The 25,210-nt window shown below is 37.4% G+C and overlaps 1 protein-coding gene across 7 annotated transcripts in view; it reads right to left on the bottom strand.

The window, feature by feature from the left end:
* Positions 1-101: 101 nt before the first annotated feature.
* The window catches only part of RAD17 (RAD17 checkpoint clamp loader component), a 29,093-nt gene continuing 3,984 nt past the window's right edge, over positions 102-25,210 (bottom strand). For 4 of the 7 annotated variants that reach the window (XM_060092988.1, XM_060092987.1, XM_060092990.1 and 1 more), the window contains 14 exons: positions 23,969-24,052; positions 22,341-22,497; positions 19,683-19,819; positions 19,167-19,219; positions 18,953-19,078; positions 18,790-18,859; positions 15,717-15,828; positions 13,527-13,712; positions 13,145-13,230; positions 12,878-13,024; positions 11,244-11,393; positions 9,185-9,305; positions 3,234-3,291; positions 102-876 (listed from right to left, as the gene is read on the bottom strand). In XM_060092988.1, the coding sequence (XP_059948971.1) occupies positions 612-876; positions 3,234-3,291; positions 9,185-9,305; positions 11,244-11,393; positions 12,878-13,024; positions 13,145-13,230; positions 13,527-13,712; positions 15,717-15,828; positions 18,790-18,859; positions 18,953-19,078; positions 19,167-19,219; positions 19,683-19,819; positions 22,341-22,497; positions 23,969-24,052 (1,752 nt within the window). In that variant the 3' untranslated portion in view covers positions 102-611. The remainder of the gene's footprint in view (positions 877-3,233; positions 3,292-9,184; positions 9,306-11,243; positions 11,394-12,877; positions 13,025-13,144; positions 13,231-13,526; positions 13,713-15,716; positions 15,829-18,789; positions 18,860-18,952; positions 19,079-19,166; positions 19,220-19,682; positions 19,820-22,340; positions 22,498-23,968; positions 24,053-25,210) is intronic. The other 3 variants (XM_060092992.1, XM_060092989.1, XM_060092994.1) reach the window with 3 other exon arrangements.

The raw sequence follows: 25,210 nt of genomic DNA, 5'->3' as shown, positions 1-25,210 counted from the left end.
GGCACTGGATGAAGGAGACTTGCGTACTATGCCCAGTGACACATGGCAGACCGTGCGCGTTAAGAATCATTAAAAGACAGGAGAAACAAAACAAAACAAAACAAATTCAACATTTTAATTTTGATATAAATTATGTAAATAGTTTCCAGAATCTAAAATATTCCACTGTACAACATATAAAAATGGTATCTGAAGAAGCTAGAGACCAGAGAGAAATTGTGAATAAGGCACAAAGTTTATTTACACTCTTAATTGCATCCTAAACTGTTTTATAATTCTTATTTACAACCCACAGAGTTTCTGTATTCTGAATTATTCCTTCACATTTTCTGATATTTGGCATAATGTTCAAACACACTTCATACACACTGGCCTCTCCCAACACCACTCACAAGACTAAATAAATACTAGAGAAAAAGATTGAGATTATTTGAAGGTTTGATCTTCTGTTTACTTCAACATGACAGAAATCAGTTCTCTGTGCTGAAATACTACAAGAGTGAAGAATTAACTAATTCACCTGAAAAGTCTATTATCTCTGTTCAAGTACCACTGAATAAAACGAATATGAATCTGTCAAGTAACAATCTCATGGGCAGGCAGGCTGCTTTCTATGTCTCATCACTCTCATAGTCTTCTATTATCATGTCTTCTTCTTCCATGTCTCTCTGGGCTGAAAAGGGCTGAGGCTGGCTGGCAGGCAGTTCACTCCCACTATCCTGACTCAAAGGAAGAGACCAGGTTTCAGGTTCAGCTGTTTGAGTGCGTTCACGCAGCGCTTCCGCTGCAGGTTGCCCTCCATTAAGCTGGGCTTCATCTCCACTGTCCAGGTCTATCATTCCATGCTCCCTGTCAGTCAGGGTTTCCATTTTCAATCTGCCAGATTCATAACACAGGCATTAATAATAATCAAAGGAGGGGATTCCTTTAAATTACACCATGAGTGTGGTGATTATGAAGCCCTCTCCTGTAGTCTCTCATTTACCTTCCTTGCGCTGTTTAGCCAGGTGGTCTGGTTTATTTAACAATATAAACAAAACTAAAAAGTAAATGACAAACTGAATAAATCATTACAACTTATAACACAACCAAGTTAATATCTTTAGTAAAGAGTTCTTACAAAAAGAAAAAACTAAATGGAATAGGAAAACAGACATAAAACATGTACAGATAGCTTACAGAAGAATGGTTACTAAAGAAATTGCTCAACCTAATTTGTAATTTTAAAATGGAAATTAAAATAATATTGTCTTCTTTCAAATTGGTAAAGACCTTTTAAAATAATAAAACCCAGTGGTGGTAAGAGGAGAAAAGAACATGCTGAAACACTGTTAAGTGGGCATAAGATTGGCAAAATATTCTTTAAAGCAATCTGGCAATATAGAGCAAAGGTGTATATCCATTGATCCAGCAATTTTATTTCTAGGAATTCATCCTACATAAATAGTATTTGATATGCATGATTTGGCTTCAAGGAAGGCTGTGACAACAAAAGCTGGAAACAAAATAAATGTACAGAACCAAGGTGTAGGAGGACTTCCCTTGTGGTCTAGTGGTTAAGAATCAGCTTTCCAATACAGGGGAAGCGGGTTTGAACCCTGGTCGGGGAACTAAGATCCCACATGCCACGGGGCAACTAAGCCTGTGCGCCACAACTAGAGAGAAGCCCACGTGCCACAACTAGAGAGAAGCCCTCGTGCTGTAACGAAAGATCCTATGTACCACAACTAAGACCCAACGCAGCCAAAAATAATAAACAAAACAAGGTGTAGGTTCAATTATAGGAAATTATGCAGCTATTAAATAGCAATATTAAATGTTAAGTTTAAGTATTAATATTCAATATTATCAATATAAATCAAAGATGTTAAAATGGTCACTAATGTTAAAATGGTCACTATAAATGAAAGACAACAGTACTAGTCATTGTAATAAGTAGCACTGACAAATCCTGCCTCCCAATTCAGGTGAAGTAGCTGAACCAGTAATAAAACAGTGACTCCCATTCTTTTAATTACATCTTAGGAGGAAAAAGACAATAGAAGACAATGGTCTTCCCTTGATTTTGATGTCATAATCTTGTGGGGAAAGGAGCCAGTGAAAACAGCTGGTCCTTCTTCAATTCAGAGGGAAGTGAGGAGAAAAGGGAAGTTTATAAAAGGTCTGAGCCCTGATCACATCCCAGTGGGATGATGCTGTAAGATCCATCCATCACTGTATTTCTGTAAAAGGAAAGATGGGCTCCCAATAGCTAAGTCATTATAAGGAAGAAACCATTAACACTACAAAGGCCTTTACTGAATCTATGAAGGCAGAGGAAAAACAAGCCCAGATGAGCAAGTTTTCCATTTGGGACCAGGAATAGGAGAACTAGTAGAAGGGGTAATAGATGCCATTTCTATCATTTACTTTTATCCTTGCAACCAGGAAGCACTTTTTAACCTTTTTTAGAATACCTGAGTGCATAATTTTTTTTTTTTTTGCGGTACGCGGGCCTCTCACTGTTGTGGCCTCTCCCGTTGCGGAGCACAGGCTCCGGATGCGCAGGCTCAGCGGCCATGGCTCACGGGCCTAGCTGCTCCGCGGCATGTGGGATCTTCCCGGACCGGGGCACAAACCTGTGTCCCCGGCATCGGCAGGCGGACTCTCAACCACTGCGCCACCAGGGAAGCCCCTGAGTGAATAATTTGACCTTACAAATAAGCCAAGTAGAAATGAACTACAAGCACTGTGTTAATCACTGATATTAGGCCAGAAGCCATTTTGCAATGGAATGAACAGTATAGATGTAGATTTATCTCCCCTATATTTTTTTACTTGTCTGAATTTTCTGTGATAAAGAAATAAAAAAGACAGTGCTCTTTTGAGGTAGTTCCTGATTATTGCAGTCTCCAAATATAGGCTAAGAACACCTCTTGGCATGAAAGCTGAAAAGGGGTTTTCAGCTATGCAAAATTTGTTGAACTCAAGGATTTTAAAGATTCCTCTGCCTCTGTGATTCAATGATTCTATTTAGCCTAATATACCATTCTGACATGGTGAAAATAGCTGTTACATGTAATATATATAATAGATGGGTCTACAATGCAATCACATGGTCTCTGATCACTGGTACAACATGTATTTCTTGGCCTTTACAGGTAACATTTATTGACTGTATAATGAATAAATACATAAGGTATTTGGTGGTTATTTCAGTAACATCTCTTTGAAAATTAAAATGATCAGCTTACCTTCCAAAGTGTCGCTTCAGAGGAAGTCTTCCAATATCCTGGATAAAAGAAATCTGAGCTAAAAGAGATTTTTAAAAAGCTTTAAATAGACATTTCTCCCAAGAAGAATGGCCAAAAAGCACATGAAAAGATGCTTAAAGTCACAAATTGTTAGGAAAATGCAAACCAAAACCATGAGATACTATTTCACACCCCTTAGGATGGCTATTATCAAAACACCCCATAAAACAACAAGGTTTGACAAGGACGCGGAGAAAGCTGTAGAAATATAAAATGGTGTAGCTGCTGTGGAAAATGGCAAGGTAGCTCCTCAAAAAATTAAAAATAGAATTACTATATGATCTAGCAATTCCACTTCTGGGTATACACCCAAAAGAACTGAAAGCAAGATCTCGAAGAAACATCTGTATATCCATATTTATAACAACATTATTCATAACAGTCAAAAAGTAGAAGCATATATGTATATGTATAGCTGATTCACTTTGTTATACAGCAGAAACTAACACACCATTGTAAAGCAATTATACTCCAATAATAGTGTTAAAAAGAAAAAAAAAGTGGGAGAAACTTAAGTGTCCAAAAACAGATGAATGGATAAATAAAATGTGGTAAATATATACAATGTAATATTATCCAGCCTTAAAAAGGAAGGAAATTCTGACACATGCTATAACATGGATAAACCCTGATGACATGCTAAATGAAATAAGCCAGTCACAAAAAGACAAATATTGTACGGTTGCACTTAAGTGGGTACCTAGGGTGGTCAAATTCATAGACAGAAAGTAGGTAGTGTTGGACTTCCCTGGTGGCACAGTGGTTAAGAATCCATCTGCCAATGCAGAAGACACAGGTTCGAGTCCTGGTCTGGGAAGATCCCACATGCCACGGAGCAACTAAGCCCCTGTGCCACAACTACTGAGCCTGTGCTCTAGAGCCTGCGAGCCACAACTACTGAGCCCACGTGCCACAACTACTGAAATCCACGTGCCTAGAGCCTGTGCTCCACAACAAGAGAAGCCACCACAATGAGAAGCCCACGCATCACAACAAAGAGTAGCCCCTGCTCGCTGCAGCTAGAGAAAGCCCGTGTGCAGCAACGAAGACCAAACACAGTCAAAAATAAATAAATTTAAAAAATAAAATAAAAAGAAGTAAAGGGAGCTATAATGACAATAACTCATCAAATAGGGAATATCAGTAAAGAGAAGGAAATTGCAAAAAAGAACCAAATGGAAATTCTGAACTTGAAAAGACAATAACCAAATGGTACAATACCAGAATGAAAAGTCCACTGCAGGGGCTCAATAGTAGATTTGAACTGGGAGAAGAAATAATCAGTAACCTGGAACACAGACTGATAAGAGATTATGCAATCAAAGAGAAAACAGAAGGAAACGTGAGATACCTGTAAGCATTCCAACAAACACTAATAGAGGACTAGAAAAGAGGACAGAGAGAAATGAGCAGAAGAAACATAAGGAGAACATGTCTGAAATGACATAGTAAAGTGAAAGAAATGGGATAAAAATTGATGAATAAAAAGAAAAGCCAAGGGCTTCCCTGGTGGCGCAGTGGTTAAGAATCCGCCTGACAATGTAGGGGACACAGGTTCGAGCCCTGGTCAGGGAAGATCCCACATGCCTCAGAGCAACCAAGCCCATGTGCCACAACTACTGAACCTGCGCTCTAGAGCCTGTGAGCCACAACTACTGAGCCCACGTGCCACAACTACTGAAGCCCGCGCACCTAGAGCCCATGTTCCGCAACAAGAGAAGCCACCACAATGAGAAGCCCGCACACCGCAAGGAAGAGTAGCCACTGCTCACCACAACTAGAGAAAGCCTGCGTGCAGCAAAGACCCAACACAGCCAAAAATAAATTAAAAAAAAAAAAGTCAGACCACAAGACTTAAAAAAAAAAAAAAAAAAAGCAAAACTTCCTATTTTTGACTAAATTTTATAAACCTTCTAAAGTTTGCAAATCAAACACTACCTTACTTTTTAAAAAATCCACTAAACAATACAATTAGGATTTTTAAAAAACACCTTTTTTTTTTTTTTTTTTTTTTGCGGTATGCGGGCCTCTCACTGTTGTGGCCTCCCCCGTTGCGGAGCACAGGCTCCGGACGCACAGGCTCAGCGGCCATGGCTCACGGGCCCAGCCGCTCCGCGGCATATGGGATCCTCCCAGACCGGGGCACGAACCCGTATCCCCTGCATCGGCAGGCGGACTCTCAACCACTTGCGCCACCAGGGAGGCCCTAAAAAACACCTTTTTGATATGGAAAACTTAAGAGTTGTGATCCTGGAATCTGAACTTTCTAGTGGATATGATGATTCTCTAGATGATTCCAATGTGAGTAATCCAAACCAATACTTCTCAAACTCCTCAAACATCTCCTGCATAAGAATCACCTGGAGAATCTTGCTAATTGATCTTGCAGATCAATTCAGTAGGTCTTGGTTGAGGCCTGAGATTCTGCATTTTTCTCAAGCTTCCAGGTGATGCTGATGATTCTGGTCCAAGGAGACTCTTACTAATCAAACTGATTCATTGTCCCACAGCTAGGAGTGGGACAAAGAATGTGAGTGGCTGTGCCAGTGTAAGTTGGTGGCCGTAGGGCTGGGACTGAAGTAGCAGCCTGCATTGTCAGGAGATAGGTTATAGACATAGGAATTAAGTAAACAAGTAAATATATTTAGCAAAGTGGGAGATGGGTCCATATCCACTAAAAGGAACCAGGACTCACTGAGATTTCTAAGTCCATGTAGGGAGAGTATGAAATAATCCAGGAAAACTTTGTATCAGAAAGAAAGTACTCTAAGTGTAAAGGCACAGAGTTACCTTAAAGCAGCTTGCACTGGCCAAATCTGGACAATTTAAGTCCAAAATAAATAATGATAGAAACAACAGCTGAAAAAGCTCCAGAGTCCATACAAATATAAACAAACAAATGGGGAAGAAGGCGAAGCAATACCTTACAGCAGAATTTATTAACACAAATACAGAAGGAATAATGCCATTAGAAAATCACTTGCCAACCATGACAGATTCAGGAAATAATTATCAAAAGATGCTGTAACTAGTGGGTGAAATTTTAATGAGAAATAGGATATTTACATAGTCTCAAAGTGTCTCCCCACAAAACACTTAATAACTTTACATTGGAGAACCTGAGAGATGTTATCTTACCAAAAAATAAAAGTTAACTTCACCAGCATGGTTTAAATAGACATCATATTCCCCTGATGTGATGCACTGAGAAGAACACAGCATCACTTCTGTGGTATTCCTGCCCAAAATATATATCCTGAATCCACTCATGAGGAATCCTCAGATAAACCCAAATTGAGGGGCAGTCCCTGTTATAACAATCTGCTTCAGAAGTGTAATGGATGAAGAAAGACCACAGTACTATTCTAAATCAAAGGAGACTAGAGATAGCAACTAAGTAACTAAATGTATCATGTGATCTTGCATTGGATTTCTAGACAAGAGAGAACAAGTTTTTGTTGTTATTTTACAAAGGGCATTATTCGGACAATTGGCAAAATTTGAATGGAGTCTATAAATTACAAATGGAGTCTAATAATTAAACTATAAATTAGCAGTAATATATCAATGTTAATTTCCTGATTTTGATGTATATACTGTGGTTATGTAGGAGAATGTCCTTGTTTTCAGGAAGTACATGCTGAAGTGTTGAAAAATAATGGGCATAATGTCTGCACTTTACTCACACATGGTTCAGAAAAATATACATATATTTGTATACATGTATACATAAAGGAAAAAAGAATAAAAGGCAAATATGGTAAAAAATGAAACACTGAGGAATCCTGGTGAAGGATATACAAGAACTTCTTTGTACCATTCTTCTAATTTCTAAGTTTGAAATTACTTCAAAATAAAGTTTAAAAACTAGTATAACCTGGGAGTTCCCTGGTGGTCCAGTGGTTAGGACTCTGTACTTTCACTGCTGAGGGCCCGGGTTGAATCCCTCGTCGGCGAACTAAGATCCCACAAGCCATGCAGCACAGCCGAAACGATAAATAAATAAAAACTAGTATAATCTAAAAATAATAGTCAAGGATAGGGAACTCTCTGGATTCTGACTCACAGATTAATCATTCCCATTGCTCAAAAGTCATCTCACTTCTGCCTGTAAATACAGAATATTTTAAATCTTTAAGTATCAATATTCTTAAAAGATGAGACTCTCATTGTATGAAGGCAGACATTTACTCTATAATCCTCTCTTCTGATAATTCATAAGGCAAACCCTATCTTTAAAATTTGAGAAGTTTTGGACTTTCCTGGTGGTGCAGTGGTTAAGAATCCACCTGCCAGTGCAGGGGACATGGGTTTGAACCCTGGTCTGGGAAGATCCCACACGCCACAGAGCAACTAAGCCCCTGAGCCGCAACTACTGAGCCAGCGTGCCACAACTACTGAAGCCCACGCACCTAGAGTCCATGCTCCGCAACGAGAAGCCACCGCCATGAGAAGCCTGCCCACGGCAACGAAGAGTAGCCTCCGCTCGCCGCAACCAGAGAAAGCCCGTGTGCAGCAATGAAGACCCAACACAGCCAAAAATAATTAAAAAAAAAAATTTTTAAGTTTAAAAAAAACTTGAGAAGTTTGATGAGTTATGTAGTAGATTAGTAATATTTTCAATATTATACCAATTCTCTGTTCTACGTTGAAGATCAGCACCACAGACATGTGACCTAGGACTGTTAATGAAATGTGGCCCTTAAGACACACATTAAAAAAGAGAAACAACTGATGGAAAAATTGGTAAAGTTCAAAAAAAGGCAAACCTCAGTAGATGTAAACTGGGCAAGTGTGTATTGCCAAAGGCATATTAACTTTTTTTAGCATTATTTATAATTTCAAAACTTGGAAAGACAATGTAAGTATACTATTAATGGATACTGCTTGTAATATTGAAATCAACCAAAATACCTATCAATAAGGTTGAATAAAATTATTATAAATTTTGAAAAAATATGAGTTAGATTTGAATATACTTTTGCATTACTGCTGTTATAGACTAAATGCTTCTGTCACCCCCAAATTCATATTTTGAAATCCTAACCCCTGAAATGATGTTATTAGGAGATGGAGCCTTGGGAGGTGCTTAGGTCATGAGGGTAGAGCCCTCATGAATGGGATTAGTGCCTTTATATACGAGAACTCAGAGAGAGCTCTCTTTCACTCTGCTCCTTACCGTGTGAGAATACAATGAGAAGATGGCCACCTGTAAACTAGGAAGCAGACCCTCACCAGACACTAGATCTGCTGGCACCTTGATTTTGGACTTCCCATCCTCTAGAGCTCCTTTGTCCTAATTATAAAATATGGAGCGCTATGCATGATAAGTGACAAAAAAAAGTTAAAGCTTACATCTAACATTTGTATATGCACAGGAAAAAGTCTAGAAGGGGCTTCCCTGGTGGCGCAGTGGTTGAGAGTCCGCCTGCCGATGCAGGGGACATGGGTTCGTGCCCCGGTCCGGGAGGATCCCACATGCCGCGGAGCGGCTGGGCCCATGAGCCATGGCTGCGGAGCCTGCGCGTCCGGAGCCTGTGCTCCGCAACGGGAGAGGCCACAACAGTGAGAGGCCTGCGTACAGCAAAAAAATAAAAAAAATAAAATGGTTGCTTTTTAAAAAAAAAAAAAAAAAAAAAGTCTAGAAGAATTTACACCAATCTGTCAAAAGGAATTACCCGTGGTTAGAGGGGACGTTCAATTTCTACTTTATGTACTTCTTTATTATTTAATTTCTTCCTTTTTTAATCAAAAAGCATGTATTAATTCTGATTCAAACAATAAAGGGGAAAAAAACTTAGTGTCACTGGTACGTAGGAATAAGTTGATCCACAAAAACATAATGTTATAAAACACTACTTCTTGGGGATAAGGAAAACCCATGTTATTACCTTGATTTCTCATTGGAATGGTTAGCAAAGCAAGGTATGGCAACAGCTGAGTTTGGAGGCATAAAGCTGGTAAGCAGAAGTCAGAAAAAAGTGCTTTTGCTGCCAGGCAATTTTCCCGATACTGCAGAGAAGGAAAAAAATGGTGAAATGAAAAATAAAAATTTAAATATGGATATTTATTCCTAGACTAAGTTTATTATATCACAAAGTATGTGGGTTTATATGCTACAAATAGACTCTAAGAGTTTATCTGATCAGTCCCTTTTTTTTTTTTTTTTGGCCACGCCGGGCAGCTTGATTAGTCCTTTATAACTGTCCTAGCATTATCTAACAAAGCATTTTATCTATACAACTATTTCACACTTGATATAACAGCAATAAGAACAAGACTTAAGCTAGAAGAAAAACAAACTTAAAAATTAAAGGACTTCTGTTTATGAGCATACACATATCACAAATTATGTGAGAATATTGTTTTTCAATGAAAGAAGGTATTTTCTTCTTAAGAGAGGCACTATGTTACAGCGATGATAAGAGAAGTATGATCTCTGCCTTTCGGGTGCTCAGTCTTAGATCATTTACATGTAACAAATGCAAAATTAATATACATGCTATAAAGCACAAAGCAAGTCAATAAGGGACATAAATTGCTTAAAAGTCATGAAATTCTCCAAGAAATCCACTGAAAATTTTCTTAGGTAATGAATGATAGGTTCATATGTAGCCATATGAATTTAAAACTGGAAGACATCTTAGAGATGACCTAGTCCGGGGGTCACAAATTCAGACGCTATAGGAGTCAGGCAGTTAATAGAAATCAGTGCAGTGGAACAGCTGGGGGAGGTGGTACTGACCACTCCCATCACCAAGGGGCAGATTATACTTGGCTTGAGCAGACTGCTGCCATGTAAAATATGGACGAGTGTTGCCTTACTTCCAATTTTTTTTCAGGAGGTTGCAGAAATTCTGAAGCCAGCAATCCTTATCTGAGTTTTAACTATTATACTAGTTTTTAAAGATTGGCAATTCATTTAAAAAAATCTGTGTGGGGGTTGTATTCAACTTGTGAGCCACCTGTTTTTTGACCTCTAAATAATTCAATCCTCCATATTTATAGCTGTGGAAAATAATGGCATATTAAGTGAAATAACTTGTGCAAATGGTTAGAGGTAAAGCCAGGATTTATTTTCAATTGAAACGAAAATATAATTACAACTACAGGCATACCTCAGGGATATTGTGGGTTCAGTTCCAGACCACTGCAATAAAGTGAGTATCACAATAAAGCAAGTCACACAAATTTTGTGGTTTCCCAGTGCATATAAAAGTTATGCTTGGGACTTCCCTGGTGGTCCAGTGGTTAAGACTGCGCTCCCACTGCAGGGGGGCACGGGTTCAATCCCTGGTCAGGGAACTAAGATCCTGCATGCCATTTGGCGTGGCCAAAAAAAAAAAAGTTATGCTCACACTAGACTATAGTCTCCTAAGTGTGCAATAGCATTATGTCTAAAAAAACAATGTACATACTTTAATGAAAAAATACTTCATTGCTAAAAAATGCTAACCATCACCTGAGCCGTCATCCAGTCATACTCTTTTTGCTGGTAGAGGGTTTGAAATATTGCTAGAATTATCAAAATGTGACACAGAGACACGAGGTGAGCAAATGCTGTTGGAAAAATGGTGCTGATAGACTTGCTTGATGCAGAATTAACACAAACCTTCAATTTGTAAAAAACGCATTATCTGTGAAACGCTTTAATGAAGTAAAGTGCTATAAAACAAAGTAGGCCTGTATACTTTGATTCCAATAAAACAGGTATGTGCTTTCAATCTTTGAGTGCTTTTTCCTTAAAAAAATGACTAAGCATTTAAGAAGACTGTCCTTTTTATGTTTTATCATAATTCTAAGAAAACTGTGGGCCTTAGCAACTATTTCTCATTAAGAATGAAAGATCATTTTTCTTTTTCAATTAAAAGAAAAAAACAACTTTATTGAGATATAATTCACATACCATAAATAGTTCACTCTTTGAAAATGTACAATTCTTTTTTTTACCTTTTTATTTATTAGAAACCATTGGGGTTTATGCAAGGGTCGAAAACTTGATCCTCCTCCTTGGCAATGAGCAAATCCTCGGGCTTTGTTGGAATGTATCACACCTCTTGTAGCTATAGACGTACTATATTCCCTGAGTAAAGAGCGCATCTAGAAAAGGAGACAAGATGTGAAATAAAGAAAATAAGAGATTTATAAAACAGTACTTATTGGTACTACTGACCCTCAAAAAGGCTAATCACATTTAGTTACTGTATGTTCATTTTTTTCAACCTCACCACAGCCCTAAAAATAATAGTGCTACAAAATTTTGCAGAAAATTCAACTGCGACATAATAATCAAATGCTATGAGTGAATATTAACTGGATGTTGGATGGAGGTGGTGGAAATAACTTTAAATACATTTTTGAGATAACTGGGGAAACAGGAATAAGGACAGTATATTACTGAATTTATGTTTATTTTCTTAGGTATGATAATGCTATTGTGGTTTTAAGAGAGCAATGTCCTTATGCATGCTTAAGTGTTAAGTGTTGTGATGCTACAATTACTTTCCAATTATTTAGCCAAAACAAGTGTTTCAATACAGATTAAGCAAATGTGGAAAAATGTGAAAAACTGGTGAACAAAAGTTAAAGGTATTCAGGTATTGTGTATTCTTTCTATTTGTCAACAGGTTGGAAAATTTCAAAATAAAAAAGAAGCAATATAAAAAAATTAAGCAAATGCAACCGCTGAATAATGAAACTCTAAATATATAACAGAAACTGTATCATAACTGTTCAAATGATGGAAATATGGCTAGTGTGACCAGGGAACTGAATTTTTTTTTTTTTAATTTTTATTTTGGCTGTGCTGGGTCTTAGCTGCAGCATGTGGGATCTTTAGTTGCAGCATGCGGGCTTCTTAGTTGCGGCATACATGTGGGCTTCTTAGTTGCCGCATCATGTGGGATCTAGTTCCCTGACCAGGGATCGAACCTGGGGCCCCCTGTATTGGGAGCACAGAGTCTTACCCACTGGACCACCAGGGAAATCCCTGAATTTTTAATTTAATTGAAATAGCTACAAGTGTCTAGTAACTACTATACCAGTCAGAGCAGAGTTAAACTGTTAAGAAAAAATACAAACTTTATAGTGAATAATTTCAAATGTGCAAATAAATAATTTAATTAATTAAAAAAACATCAGAAAGTATAGCAAGAAGCACAGGGGACTTCCCTGGAGGTTCAGTGATTAAGATTCCACGCTTCCACTGGAAGGAGCATGGGTTCGATCCCTGGTCAGGGAACTAAGAGCGCATGCCATGCAGCGTGGCCAAAAAAAAAAAAAAAAAAGAAGAAAAGACAGAGGCACAGTTCCTTTCCTTCTGTCTACTTTTCAATGGTTGTCAAGTTTTCTGACTATGTATTAGTTTTATAATCAGAAAATAACTTTAGAAAAAATTAGTGTATATTATCATAGAAAAATCAGATTCACTGCTGAAGTTTCACTGGGTTGGATAAATTAATTTTGTCATAGTTATTAAGAAGTTACTTAAAATAATGTCAAATCGGTATGAATAAAAGTAAACTTTCTTTCTCAGTTCTGAGGAAATAGTCATAAACAAAAACATTTAAGTCAAATAGTCTTACATTCCAGTCACCACTGAGGATATCTGCAAAACTCAGAAATTCACTGGCTCTCACAAGATCATCCACTTCCGTGAAGAAGTCTACGTAGTTCTGGTGAAGATATAAATTAAATAATTCTCCTGGCATGTGTGACATTTCTACTACTTCCTATAAAGAGAAGTATATATAATTTTGGTAAAAATTCAGTGGTCAAATTTATATGGACACATATTTAATATTAATAGTATACAGCCTGTAAATAGTACTAAGTGTTATTAAAGACTTTACCTCAGGTTGAACAAGCAATGTATCCCGCTCATACTCTGATAAATGAGACGGCAATCGAGGTGAGACTAATTCTGTTACAGGTGCTCCTATTAAAAAAAAATGTCTGGAGTTATTAAAAATAACACCACCTTTATAATTATATAGCACCTCTCATTCGAAGATTTTTCAACAGTTGGTTTTAATGTTTAATCCCACTCATAATCCAAAAATACTCTATCTAAATACATTTTTCTGCTGTCTTTCTTAGGCCCTGCCAAAGAGTATCTGACCTAGTCCTAGCTCTTTCTTATAACTGAACCAAATATATGACATTTAAAAAATGTATTTTATTTCAATTGTAAGATAATAACAGATTTTTTTAAAATGTATAAGGTTTTCTTACGTTTACAATATAGTATTTTCCCCAAAGCTCTGAAGAGAAAAAGAGAAACATCTTTGCCACCAATAGCTTGGACCTCTTGATTTTCAAATATTCTATCAGGTTTTTGTCTTCCTTTTGATTTTGACAGCACAGCATCTGATTTTAATGAAGACATTCGTTTTTTCCTTGGCCATAAATTGTTCTTTCCTAAATAATATACACCCAAGAAACAATATTTAAAATAAAATTAAATATGAAAATTAAAACTGAGAACATTTCAGATATAGTTACACTAGGTATTTTAATTTAAATGTTTTTCTAATAAATAATTATGAAGTATACAGAGTCAGAGTCCTCTCTCAGTTACTAAACTATTAAAACGAACTAAAATGTCATCTAAAAGTATGTCATGACACAGATTTCAAATTTTCACATACACAATGACATACTCTAACACAGTCATATCATCTTGGTTTCTCATGGTGTTAATGGCAAGGTACTATTCTTGGTGCATGGTATGTACTAACTAATTTAGTCCTCATAACAACCCTATCAGAGGAGAACTATTATTATATAGAGTAAAGAAATGAGACATAAAGAGGTTAAGTAACTGGTTAAAGGTCAGCAGCTAGTAAGTGATTTGAATCCAGACAGTCTGGTTCTGCAGTCCATGCTTAACAATGATGCTATATTACTTCTTTACTGATTTGGGCAGTCTCCAATTTATGAATATGCAGGTGTTCAAATTTTACTGGGAAATCTACTTTTTAAAACTCAGGGACTCCCTGGTGGTGCAGTGGTTAAGAATCTGCCTGCCAATGCACAGGTTCGATCCCTGGTCCAGGAAGACCTCATATGCTGCGGAGGAACTGAGCCCGTGTGCCACAACTACTGAAGCCCGGGTACCTAGAGCCCATGCTCCGCAACAAGAGAAGCCACCGCAATGAGAAGCCCACACACCACAACGAAGAGTAGCCCCTGCTCGCCGCAACTAGAGAAAGCCCGTGCGCAGCAACAAACACCCAACGCAGCCAGAAATAAATAAATAAATAAATAAATTTATAACAAAACAAAAACAACTCAGAATGCATGACTTCAGAAAACCAGCCTGGAGTATTAGAAAAACACAGGATTTAGGTTTGAATCCTACTATTGTCTATCTCATTAGGCTGGTCTGGGAATTAAATGAAAAAACATATAATTGCTAATACAGTTCCTGACCCACTATTATTTTCTTCCCTCTGAAATTTCTGAGCTCAGAGCAATAACATTAAAATGGTAGTTAGGATCCCAAACTGACCCATCCCTAATTCTAATAGTGAACCTAAGCACAATTTACATTTATGTTTCTACAGCAAGAAGCAGAATTCTGGTTTCAGTTGTGTTAGGGTGTCTATTTCTGAAGAGTTATTTTGAAAAACAAAGATGTAACTAAATGAACAGCTTACACTTGTGGGTAGAAACTAGGATTTCAGGTGGATTTTGAGAGCTCCAAAGAGCTTTTAATTTTTTAAGGTCAATTCCTCAATGTTAAGCATCAAGTAGGTCACTTGTTAAATGTTTTCTGATGAAGACTGTATGCAGTACACTATGATCATTAAGAGCAAAAATGAACTCATTGCTATCAGTGGGGCTATCTCTTTACTATAGCATGGCTAGGGAGCCCTTTTATATATTAACGAGTGGAAATGCATTTGTTAAATATATCATATATGAACTATTATTAAATTCATTAACAGCTGGCCATTTGAGCACTGAATGTGTGTCAAGCACTGGAATAAACACTCTGCAAGGATTACCTCACTCTTCACACATCTCGATCAGACAGGTTCTCATATAAAAGGTGAAAAAATAAAGGCAGGGAAAGATTAAGTAGCTTGCAAGATTCAGTCACTGAAAAGTGGCAGAGCCAGGATTTTCTCTCAGGAAGTCTCATTCCAAATTAATTTTGAAGGGTAAAGTGGCAAACCACGTAAATAAATCAGCTTTTGTCTCAGATATATAAATATATATGGTGACACATTCATAGTGGTGTGTGTATGCATGTGTACATACATAATTTTATTACACTTTCTCAGTAAAAAAATAGTAAGTGGAGATAGGTATATACCAATTTTAAGTTAAAATGTTTAGTTTAAGTTCATTTCATGAACAATTAAGAAAAAGTCAGTCACCTATATAATACCATAAGAGTGTATCTTTTCTAGTTACCTGTTGAAGAAGAAAACTGGAGGCTGTTTATTGCACTTCTGATATCACCAGAACATCCTTGACAGAGCAACTCCAGAGAAGTTTTATCAGGGACAACAATCTTTCCTCCATCCTAAAATTTAAAAATTAAAATTAAAAAAGCTATTTTCTAAGCAAAAAACAAACAAAATCACCTATTTTCTAAACTTAATGGAAGTATAATAGAATCTTTCCAATTTGAATGCTAAAAAGCCTACTTGTTAAACAACAGTCTGCTTATGAAGGTACAGGTGTCAATGACATCACAGTTTAAGGTAAAATTTCAAGGTTATAAAATATCGTTTTACTTTTTTACTTGGACTAGGTTATATTTTGAAGTTCTCTTTCACTATATACATACATATATACAAATATATATAGATAAACACACACACACACTCACACACATATGCATAAATACATGAATACGATATATCACCTATCACACCCTTGGTAGATCAAGTATAAGACAAGAAAAACTTATCCTCCCTTCCCCCTCAGAAACTCCTAATAGTTTACTAACAACATAACTTAAGCTGAATTCATGTGATTGTTCATAGATGATCCCATTTCAGCTCTTGACAGAAAAATAGTACTGTGCTATGATCGCCTATATATATATATATATATATATATATATATATATATATATTTTTTTTTTTTTTTTTTTTTTTGCGGTACGTGGGCCTCTCACTGTTGTGGCTTCTCCCGTTGTGGAGCACAGCCTCTGGACACGCAGGCTCAGCAGCCATGGCTCACAGGCCCAGCCGCTCCGCGGCATGTGGGATCTTCCCGGACCAGGGCACGAACCCGTGTCCCCTGCATCAGCAGGCGGACTCTCAACTACTGCGCCACCAGGGAAGCCCTCAATATATTTTTAACTTTATTAACCAAAGCTGTTTCAAAAGTTCTTTATGAAAGTTATCCTTTTGCTCCACAGATCCCAACTTTGTAACATGTGTTAACATTTTAGGAGGAGCCTTTCCAGACCACTTTTTGTGCACACATATCTGTAAGTAAATATAGTATCTGTAAGTATATACAGTATCTGTAAGTATATTCAGAGTTAATTTTTTAAATATAAGTGGGATCATATCATATGTATTATTCTATGAATTAATACCAGTCTTTGTGATCTTTCTATGTTAGTACCTTTAAGTCTATATAATTAAAAAAAATGTTATGGGTAGACAGTAATTTAACTAATATTTCCCCCAGTGAAGGGACATTTACATTGTTTCCACTTTTTTTTTTTTACTATTCCAGACCTATATATATATACTATATATACAGCTGACCCTTGAATAATGTGGGGTTAGGGACACCAGCCCTCCTCCCAGTCGAAAATCCAAGTGTAACTTATAGTTTGCCCTCTGTAGCCGTGGTTCTGCATCCTCGGATTCAACCAATCATGGATCAGTAGTACTGCAGTATTCACTACTGAAAGAAATGCACATATATGTGGCCCACGCAGTTCAAACCCATGTTGCTCAAGGGTCAACTGTATACCTTTGCCAACATGCATGAACATTTCTGTAGAAGCAGAGGCCCCTTCAAAGTGTCTGTAACATTTACCAGTTTTATTTTTCCTAGCAATGGTAGGTGAGAGTGTTCATTTTTCCATATCTTTGGCAACCCTGTATATATAAATCTTAAATTTTTTGTACTCTGATATGTGAAAAATGTTACCTGGTTTAAATATGAATTTCTCTGATTACTATGTAGGGCTGAACACCTCTCATGTTTACTATCCATTTGTATTTCTTTGTGTACTGGCTTCTGTTCTTAGCCATTTTTTTCTTGTAGGCGTATTTTTATGTATTCAGGTATTAGTGGGGCTTCCCTGGTGGCGCATTGGTTAAGAATCCGTCTGCCAGTGCAAGGGACACGGGTTCGAGCCCTGGTTTGGGAAGATCCCACATGCCGCGGAACAGCTAAGCCTGTGCACCACAGCTACAGAGCCTGCGCTCTAGAGCCTCTGCAACAGGAGAGGCCACCGCAACGAGAGGTCCATGCACCGCAACGAAGAGTAGCCCCTGCTGGCTGCAACTAGAGAAAGCCCCCATGCAGCAACAAAGACCCAAAGCAGCCAAATAAATAAATAAATAAAATTTATGGGGGGAACAGTAACAGCTATTTCAGGGACTTTGCTGATGGCGCAGTGGATAAGACTCTGTGCTCCCAATGCAGGGGGCTCGGGTTCGATCCCTGGTAAGGGAACTAGATTCCACACGCATGTCGCAACTAAGAGTTCGCATGCCACAACTAAGGAGGCTGCCTGCCGCAACTAAGACCCTGCGCAACCAAATTAAAAAAAAAAAAAGTAACAGCTATTTCAGAACAGTGATAGTATACCTAACACTATTAAACTGGATGGTTAAAAATGGTTAAGATATTTCTAATACATAATACAGCTAATAATACTGTATTACATATTTGAAAGTTGCTAAGAGAAAAAAATCTTAAATGTTCTCACCACAAAAAAGAAATGGTAATTACATGACATGATGGAGGTGTTAGATAACCCTATGGTGGTAATCATTTTTCATTACATAAGTTTATCAAATCAATGTGTCATACACCTTAAACTTACATGATGTTATATGTCAGTTATATCTCAATAAAGCTGGAATAAAATGGTTAAGATGGTAAATTTTATGATTTTTTTAATCAAAATAAAAAATATATTGAATCTTTAAAAAGTGACAACAGGACAAAAGTAGAGCTGGACTGTTGCTGACTAATGGACCTAGATGCCAGAAAACAGCTTCTTGATAACAGATACAATTTAGAACACTAAGCCAAGCAAAGGGAAATTTACCTCAATGTGAAAAAGAAAATTAAGTTTAAAAGTAGAAAAAGGTTAAGGATTTTTAAAATTAGTATTTCCTACATTTTCTAAACTGACGTGCTTTATGAGTGTAATTAAAATTTTTTAATTTTAAAAACTGAAATAGTTTGTCTCTAACTCCTCAAGCTTATGTAATACTACTTAAGTTTGGCTTTCTATAATTACAATGTAAGATTCAAATTAATCAGTTCTTAAAAGACTTACCTTATTAGCTTCTTTTGTCACTATTCGATTAAGAAACTTCATCATAATTGTTGGTGCTACAGGGTTGAAACTGTCAAAGTTTTATAAAGAAAGATAGTGGTTACGTGATTAATTAAAAAATACAGTATGTATATGAAGTTTTAAGCAGAAATTTCACTCTTACCTAATATTTGATATAGCACACTCTTCCTGAATTTCTTTGGGAAACAGTAATCTTTGATTATTACCTCCACTGAGACTGTCAGAGATTATAAATATTAGAGGACATCGACCAATCTGCATATACTTCCTAAAATAACAAAAGATAGCAAGCAAGGTTGAAATTTAAACCACCTGCCATTTAATCTGGAGTTTTAGAAAAGTTCACTGAAACTCACCTCAGAACTTCATGTAAAGTATGAGAATCTCGATAAAACTGGTTAGGTAAATCCTACCAAAAACAAAGGAGAAACATTAGCTCAGTTTTATTCCCATGTAAATTTATTTTCAGATTTGTATTTACCAAAACAGGAAAAATGTTATATATTCAATGTACTGTAACCAGAACTTTTGTAGAAATTAAGAGAGACATCAAATAGTTGATGTCCTAAATAGTAATACACATCAATGGGATTTTGATAGCAAATTCCTTAGGGTCACTACAGATTATAATATTTTTACTAAGACATCACTTTCCAAATCTTAGGTCATTAAATTTTTAAAGTTCATTAACCTGTAGCTACTCTATCCAAGTTTACTACAAGAAACTTTAGGTTTCTTCTATTGCACAAAGCCTTTATGTTATATTTTACCAGTACTAATACTATGGAGAGTGTAAATGTCATTATCACATAGAATATATCTTACAATTGTTTACTCAATAGTTATAGCAGAATTTCAAAAGCTGTCCTTACTTCAACTAGAATTATCTTCTTATCAGTTCTCAGATCATCTCCAAGCATTTGTAGTTTGTTATATTTTGTCGCTCTTAGTAGAAACTCTTTAAAAACTGCTATCTGAGACTGATAAGGAAATACGTGGAAGCTTGATTCTGAAAGGAAACATATTTAACACTTTTATTTTCAACCAATTATATACACATCAATATTATACATATGTATGTAATATACATACACGTTAATGAATACATTTACATATACATGAAGGAGCACACAATATTGTAGACTGTTTTTCAATTAGGCAAAACAGTTCAAATTTAAAACAGAATGTTCATTTCAAAAGACAAAAGTCACTATGAACAACAGTAACTTTTCTGTACCAATGAATGTAATATGGAGTTAACTGATTTCAGAACACAGCTGTTAGTATAAAAGTCATACAATTGGTAAAAATATTCATGACTCTGCCTACACATTGAAGATTCTTCCAATTAGTGCATGACTATAAATGAGCTGTTTTCAATAATAGTAAGCTTTAATTTAATTTAATAATAAGTTTTGGGCTTCCCTGGTGGCGCAGTGGTTAAGAATCCGCCTGCCAATGCAGGGGACACGGGTTCGAGCCCTGGTCCGGGAAGATCCCACATGCCGCAGAGCAACTAAGCCCGCGAGCCGCACCTACTGAAGTCCGAGCGTCTAGAGCCTGTGCTCTGCAACAAGAGAAGCCACCACAACGAGAAGCCCGTGCACAACGAAGAGTAGCCCCCGCTCTCCACAACTAGAGAAAGCCTGTGTGCAGCAACAAAGACCCAATGCAGCCAAAAATAAAAAATAAATAAAATAAATAAATCTATTAAAAAAATAATAAGTTTTAATGACAAAAAGAGAATGACTGATTAGTGAATTTGGGAATAAGGGAAGAAATATTTTATACAGAAGACTGTAAAAAGACTTCCTAGGGACTTCCCTGGTGGTCCAGTGGTTAAGAATCTGCCTTGCAATGCAGCAGACATGGGTTCAATCCCTGGTCGGGGAACTAAGTTCCCACATGCCACAGGGCAACTAAGCCCGCACAGGGCAACTAAGCCCATGCGCTGCAACTACTGAGCCCACATGCCAAAACTAGAGGAACCCGTGCACTGCAACAAAGACCCAGTGCAGCCAAAAAAAAAAAACTTGACTTCCAAGATTGTCAAAAGTAATGTTACTTTTAGAAAGCAGTAAGAATTCCAAGAGTATGGGATACTAGGAGCATAAGGGTATGCATACTAAAGATATAGTACGCACAGAGAATATTAGAGAAGAGCCTGAAGAAAGAATTTTGAGGAATACTCCACATTAGAATATAATCGGCCTTCTACAGAACCTCTTGCACTTCAAAATGGCCTAGGAGATTTGGATACCCCTAGCTTAGTTACCTAAAGCAGCAGTAAGACAGATATGAAAGTTAAAAATGATCGTGCTGGAGTTTATGAGCATATACGTGAAGTTATATCATACTACGTCTTTAAATTGGTACTATCATCATTTTTGGATGTTTGTTTTAAAGCCCCCTTTCGAATTCCAAAGACCGTCTTTGCCGTATACTTTGATTTGATTCTAAGAGGTCTGATCTAAACTCTTGTTTGGAGGTAAGTTACTTTAACATATATATATATATTTTTTTGCGGTACGCGGGCCTCTCACTGCTGTGGCCTCTCCCGTTGCAGAGCACAGGCTCCGGACGCGCAGGCTCAGTGGCCACGGCTCACGGGCCTAGCCGCTCCGCGGCATGTGGGATCTTCCCAGACTGGGGCACGAACCAGTGTCCCCTGCATCAGCAGGCGGACTCTCAACCACTGCACCACCAGGGAAGCCAACTTTAACATATTTTAATGCTTGATTTACATTTAAACAAAGAGTTCATTTACACAGCCAGAGCCTAGGAAAAAAGTACATAAATAATGCAAACTGATTAGCTTGTTATCTAACAAAACAGTTAAAACACTTAATCCTTAAAAACATCCCACTCTCCTTTACTGGAGGGACCCTTCCTTCTCCTAAAATTACTTCTCTCTAAACCTGGGAAGTATGTGAGAAAACGCACACATATAGTTTCATGTGATTGCTACTCTGACTTTGTGAAGCAGTTGGTAGTGGGCAAATGCCAATCTAGTGTAGAAGCGGCAATATATACCTTCCTCTCAAAAACATATACCCTGGGACTTCCCTGGTGGAGCAGTGGTTAACAATCCACCTGCCAACGCAGGGGACATGGGTTTGAGCCCTGGTCCAGGAAGATCCCACATGCCACAGAGCAACTAAGCCCATGCGCCACAACTACTGAGCCTGCGCTCTAGAGCCCACGAGCCACAACTACTGAGCCTGTGTGCCACAACTACTGAAGCCCGTGTGCCAAGAGCCCATGCTCTGCAACAAGATAAGCCACCGCAATGAGAAGCCTGCGCACGGCAACGAAGAGTAGCCCCTGCTTGCTGCGACTAGAGAAAGCCCGCGCACAGCAATGAAGACCCAACGCAGCCAAAAATAAATAAATAATTTTAAACAAACAAACAAACCCATATACCCAATAGGGTCTTAGAAATCTTAAAGACGTAGATGGGGGACTTGTTACAAACCTCCTGTAAACCAAACTTTCCCCACTATTTCCACTACCTTCAGAGCAAACCTTACCAGGATTAAATATCTCCTTAAAATCATCTTTTTGGAATTGTGGTAAAACTGGATTAATCCACTCTTGTACTTGAATACCAAGCTCCTTTGATAGTATTTTTATAGTTGTTGTTTTTCCACATCCAGGGGGTCCTGTTATTAATAAAATAGATCCACCCTAAAACCAAATATAAACATGAATAAAAAATCAAAATCATTGGAATGCTAGAATATTATGTTTGAATATTCTTTTTAAATATTAATTACCTCTATAGATATTTACTAAACGTCGGGTATAAGCAGACTAAATTTCACGATGCTAGCTGGAATAAACCAGCTTTAGATAAGAGAATCTTATTTCCTAAACTTCTGAGCATAGCTTCTGATAATTCCTCAATTCTTGCATTATGTTCCTCCCAAGGACTACTCAGTAGCCAAATTAAAACAACTTCAGCTAGATTAAAGAGGTAATGTCTGAAACAAGTATCTTTAGGGGTTACCTGAACTCATAAAATTCAATCTTAATACAGACCTCTCTTTGGATTATATACTTCAATATTATATAAGTATAATATTCTTATGGAAAAACCTCAGTTTAGATATCAGATTCTTTAAGAAATGTGTATTAAGAAACATATTACTAGGGACAGGACTCTAAAGACAGACTAGAGGATGCAGCTCCCAGTAACATTCCCTCATTCAGTAAATCTGATAAAAAAGTTAAAACTGAAAAATTATCAGGGGAAGATGTCCTACATATAATGGTGGGCTGCAATCCTGGCTCATTTGTTTATTTTTATTTAACTACAGTAAATAAGGGCCTGTATACTTGGACCCAGAGAAGAGCCAGTTACACTTTAACTTTATTATTTGTTTATTTATTTTTTGGTCATGCTGTGCGGCTTGTGGAAAGAGAAGGTGAAGGCAACTATTGTAGATTTTAAAAGCCCTAAGAGATAGAACAATCAAATGTAATGGGTGGTCCTTGATTAGATACTGGTTGTAACAAACCAGATATAAAAGACAACTGGAAAAATGTGAATATGAACTGAGCATTAGATAACATTAGAGAATTAAATGCCAAACATTTATAATTTACGTTAAAACACTCATGGGAGAAAATGATGAGTATTTTTACAGGTACATGAATATTCACTTACTATTCTATTTTTACTATTCTATTTTTTCTTTATGTTTCAAGAATCTCAAAATTAAAAAAATTTAAAAAGAGAGAGAGAGAGAATATTCTAGCTTGGGAGCCAAGGGTAATTATGGAATTAGGAAGTGAAAGAAAAAACATAAGCGTAGGATGAATGACTATTTTAGGCTATATTTAATACAAAAACTAACTTGTAATTTGCCTACTTGCTTTAGTGTGAGATAATTTGATATGCTACATATATTAGCACCCTAATGGTTTACTATGCTTTACATATAAGAAGGAAAAAGAGGTACAAGTCAAGGGGAAAACGCAAAGTCTCTTAAGTCTTTTAATGAGGAAGAAGTAGTAAGGTCAGACAGCTTTCTACTGCAGGTGATCTGGACTTATGAGAAAGTCAAAATGAAAGTTTTTAACTTCTTATAACCAACTATAAGCCAGAGAAACATTTGAGGCCAAATATTTTTAAACACATTTCTTATTTAGTTACCTGTTTTGGCTGCCTTTCTAAGACTTCAGCTTTTAACCAGGTTTCAACTTCTTCAATTTTCTTTTTATGCACAGCAAGTTCATGCTAAAATTTTCAAGTTTAAAATAAAACATTTTAACTCACAAATTTTTGATACATCGGCACAGGTTAATCTACACTTTTTTTTTTTTTTTTTTTTTGCGGTACGCGGGCCTCTCACTGTTGTGGCCTCTCCCATTGCGGAGCACAGGCTCCGGACGCGCAGGCTCAGCGGCCATGGCTCACGGGCCCAGCCGCTCCGCGGCATATGGGATCCTCCCAGACCGGGGCACGAACCCGTATCCCCTGTATCGGCAGGCGGACTCTCAACCACTGCGCCACCAGGGAAGCCCAATCTACACATTTTTAATGAAAAAAACTAGAAACAAGTAACATGATATAGTAATAAAAAGGTCCTTTTGGGCCTCCCTGGTGGCGCAGTGGTTGAGAGTCCGCCTGCCGATGCAGGGGATACGGGTTCGTGCCCCGGTCTGGGAGGATCCCATATGCTGCGGAGCGGCTGGGCCCGTGAGCCATGGCCGCTGAGCCTGCGCGTCCGGAGCCTGCGCGTCCGGAGCCTGTGCTCCGCAACGGGAGAGGCCACAACAGTGAGAGGCCCGCATACCGAAAAAAATAAAAATAAAAAAAAAAAATAAATAAAAAATAAAAATAAAAAAATAAATAAAATAAAAAGGTCCTTTTGATTATACTTAATTCAATTCTTTATATTGATATGGAAAAATTCTATTCTTAAACTGACCCCAGTATATGAAAATTTGAGGCACATATGCAATTATAAAATATTTTAAAATCCTGTAATACATTTTGGGACGGGAACAAATAGGGAGGGGTATTACATTTAGCAAAAAATTAAATGGATCAAGTCTATGTTGGGGGTTAAATGAAATCGAAGACAAATAACCAATGGTATACCTTCTGAATAACTGCTGGGAAAATTTGAGCCTTGGCATATAAAAAACCTAGAAATTATTATTTTTTTTCTAATTCATTTAGGCACAAAGATTTTTTTTTTTTTTTTTTTTGCGGTATGCCGGCCTCTCACTGTTGTGGCCTCCCCCGTTGCAGAGCACAGGCTCCGGACGCGCAGGCTCCGGACGCGCAGGCTCAGCGGCCACGGCTCACGGGCCCAGCCGCTCCGCGGCACATGGGATCCTCCCAGACCGGGGCACGAACCCGTATCCCCTGCATCGGCAGGTGGACTCT

The sequence above is a fragment of the Mesoplodon densirostris genome, chromosome 3 (assembly GCF_025265405.1).
Source record: "Mesoplodon densirostris isolate mMesDen1 chromosome 3, mMesDen1 primary haplotype, whole genome shotgun sequence".
Lineage (NCBI taxonomy): Eukaryota > Metazoa > Chordata > Mammalia > Artiodactyla > Ziphiidae > Mesoplodon > Mesoplodon densirostris.
Note: the sequence above shows the minus strand (reverse complement) of the source record. Positions and strands in the feature narration are given on the sequence as shown.